Genomic DNA, 2,069 nt, shown 5'->3' on the forward strand with positions numbered 1-2,069 from the left:
CTTCACAATTGTACAAATTAATTAAAAATCAAATATGCCATGGAAATATCTTTTCTATTTCCCACTTGGATAAAAAAGAAACAAAATTTAACATATCACGAAAATGAATGTACCAAAATGAAGGATGACCAATACATCTGAGTTCAGATGCGACAGTTTAGGAACAAGCTGTTGATGTTGTTAATATGTCAATGAAACAAATCTTTATCATCTGGATGGCAAATCGTAGCATACAGAGAGACAACAGTAAGCCTGCACATATTAATTTTAAGGACACAGTTCAATGATGTTGACCAGGTTTGGGGGCACACTTTCGGGACCTGGATAATTAGGGATAGATAATAATGGTTGGCCTTCGTCACGAAATGAATTGAGGAAGAAAGGATGAACAGGAGGAACAGTAGTCAGAAGAGACGGTGGGATTAAGGAAGATTGCAAGGGAACGTGTGAGTGAAGATGGAAAAGTAAGAGTAGAAAGAGAAAAGAAACTGGAAGAATAATTAAACATTAGTACAGAACATGGGGACGTTTAGATAGTGACCAGAAGAAACAAAAACGTGGTACAGCAATTTGTCCAGAAAAGCAGTACTTCCAACAATTCTGCATTCATTCCATATTGGCAACAGCAAACTCACAAAGCTGGAGAATGCACCCGACTTTTTTTTAAGTGCAGGAAATACAACACCAACTTTCTGCTTTAAATGTATGACAGAGATTTCAATGCACTGAGCCATCCCGAACGAAGAGAGACAACTTCCACTGTGTTGTCTCTACTTTTCACTGTTTAAAGCAACTATAGGAGAATATGAAGGGGCTCAACAGCAACTTCTTCAGTTCTTGTCGAAATTTGTTCTGAGATATTACATAGATGAATACGTTGTTGCAGGAATTGAGTAACTGGAACATGTTCGCTGATTCTTGAAGGATGAAACGTGAGTCATTGAAATCCAGGCCACTGTAGTAACCCTGACCTGTAACTTGCAAATAGAGGAAGTGTCCGACATAAGTGATCCACAGGAGGAGGAAGCTGAGCGAGATAGCAAAGAGGAGAACAATAGACCTCTTGCGGTTTTCCATTTCCAGGTCTCCACGATTGTTGGCACCCCGGAGCCTCTGACGCACTTTGCTGGCTACTAGGATGTATCTGATTGTTAGGACGTTGAGCAGAAGAATGAGGAGGAACGGAAGGAATGGGGTTAAGATGCGATCTAGCCAGTGGTAGACCTGCCAAACCAGCCAGGTATAAAACGTGATCTTGATGTCACAGAACCAAGACATCCCATCCAGAATGTACAAGGGCTCAAAAATGAAGTAGAAAGGGACATTCTTGACGCAGCTCAGTGTATAAACTATTCCTGTGACCAGCGATGCAGTTTTCTCAGTGCAGTATCTGGTCTTTCGGCTCTGACAGCAAATGGCCACAAAACGGTCAAAGGTGAAGGCGGCTGTTAGCCAAACTGAAACATCCCGGGTGCATCGGATCAGCACGAGGCTGAGAGAGCATAAAGGGGTAGTGGACAAGACACTGTACCGAATATAATTGCCGCTGATCCGGTTGAGGATGCAGCCGATGATGATGGCAAGGAAATCAGCCACGGCTGTTGCTACGAGGTAACGAGTGATGCATCTTGAGAGTCCACACCGTCCTCGGGATAAGATTACAATGGCCATTAAATTAGCTGCAAGAGATCAGGAAAGATCAACTATTACTAAAGGACTGTAAACACCAGTTTCTTCCTCATTTAGTCTGTTACTCCAGATCCGACTCTTTGCAAAATCCAGACACTGACTGCTCCAAAGCTTTCATTATTTTTTAATTGTTAAATTATGGATTAAACGTGCAGAAATACAGAAGGCATTGCAATCAATTCTCACAATATTCTCTGCTCTGGTCACTGAGTGGATTAGCCCTGCTTCATTATTCATCTGAAGATCATGTGGAAGATTTGTTCCTGGTGCCCTTCTTCAGATAAAATCACTTTATTTGTTAACACTCATCAAAATATTATTGCAAAAAGACAGGATAGATCATTATTTGCACTGGTTGGGGATTTTAGAACTGCGGCCAT

The 2,069-nt window shown here is 41.5% G+C and overlaps 1 protein-coding gene across 1 annotated transcript; it reads right to left on the bottom strand.

Annotated features, from left to right (window-relative positions):
* Positions 1-777: 777 nt before the first annotated feature.
* On the bottom strand, positions 778-1,674 carry LOC125487469 (probable G-protein coupled receptor 139). Its single transcript, XM_048619062.1, has one exon. The coding sequence runs from the start codon at positions 1,669-1,671 to the stop codon at positions 778-780; it is 894 nt and encodes a 297-aa protein (XP_048475019.1). The 5' UTR covers positions 1,672-1,674.
* Between the last annotated feature and the right edge of the window lie 395 nt (positions 1,675-2,069).

This window comes from Rhincodon typus, chromosome 42 (assembly GCF_021869965.1).
Source record: "Rhincodon typus isolate 14 chromosome 42, sRhiTyp1.1, whole genome shotgun sequence".
Lineage (NCBI taxonomy): Eukaryota > Metazoa > Chordata > Chondrichthyes > Orectolobiformes > Rhincodontidae > Rhincodon > Rhincodon typus.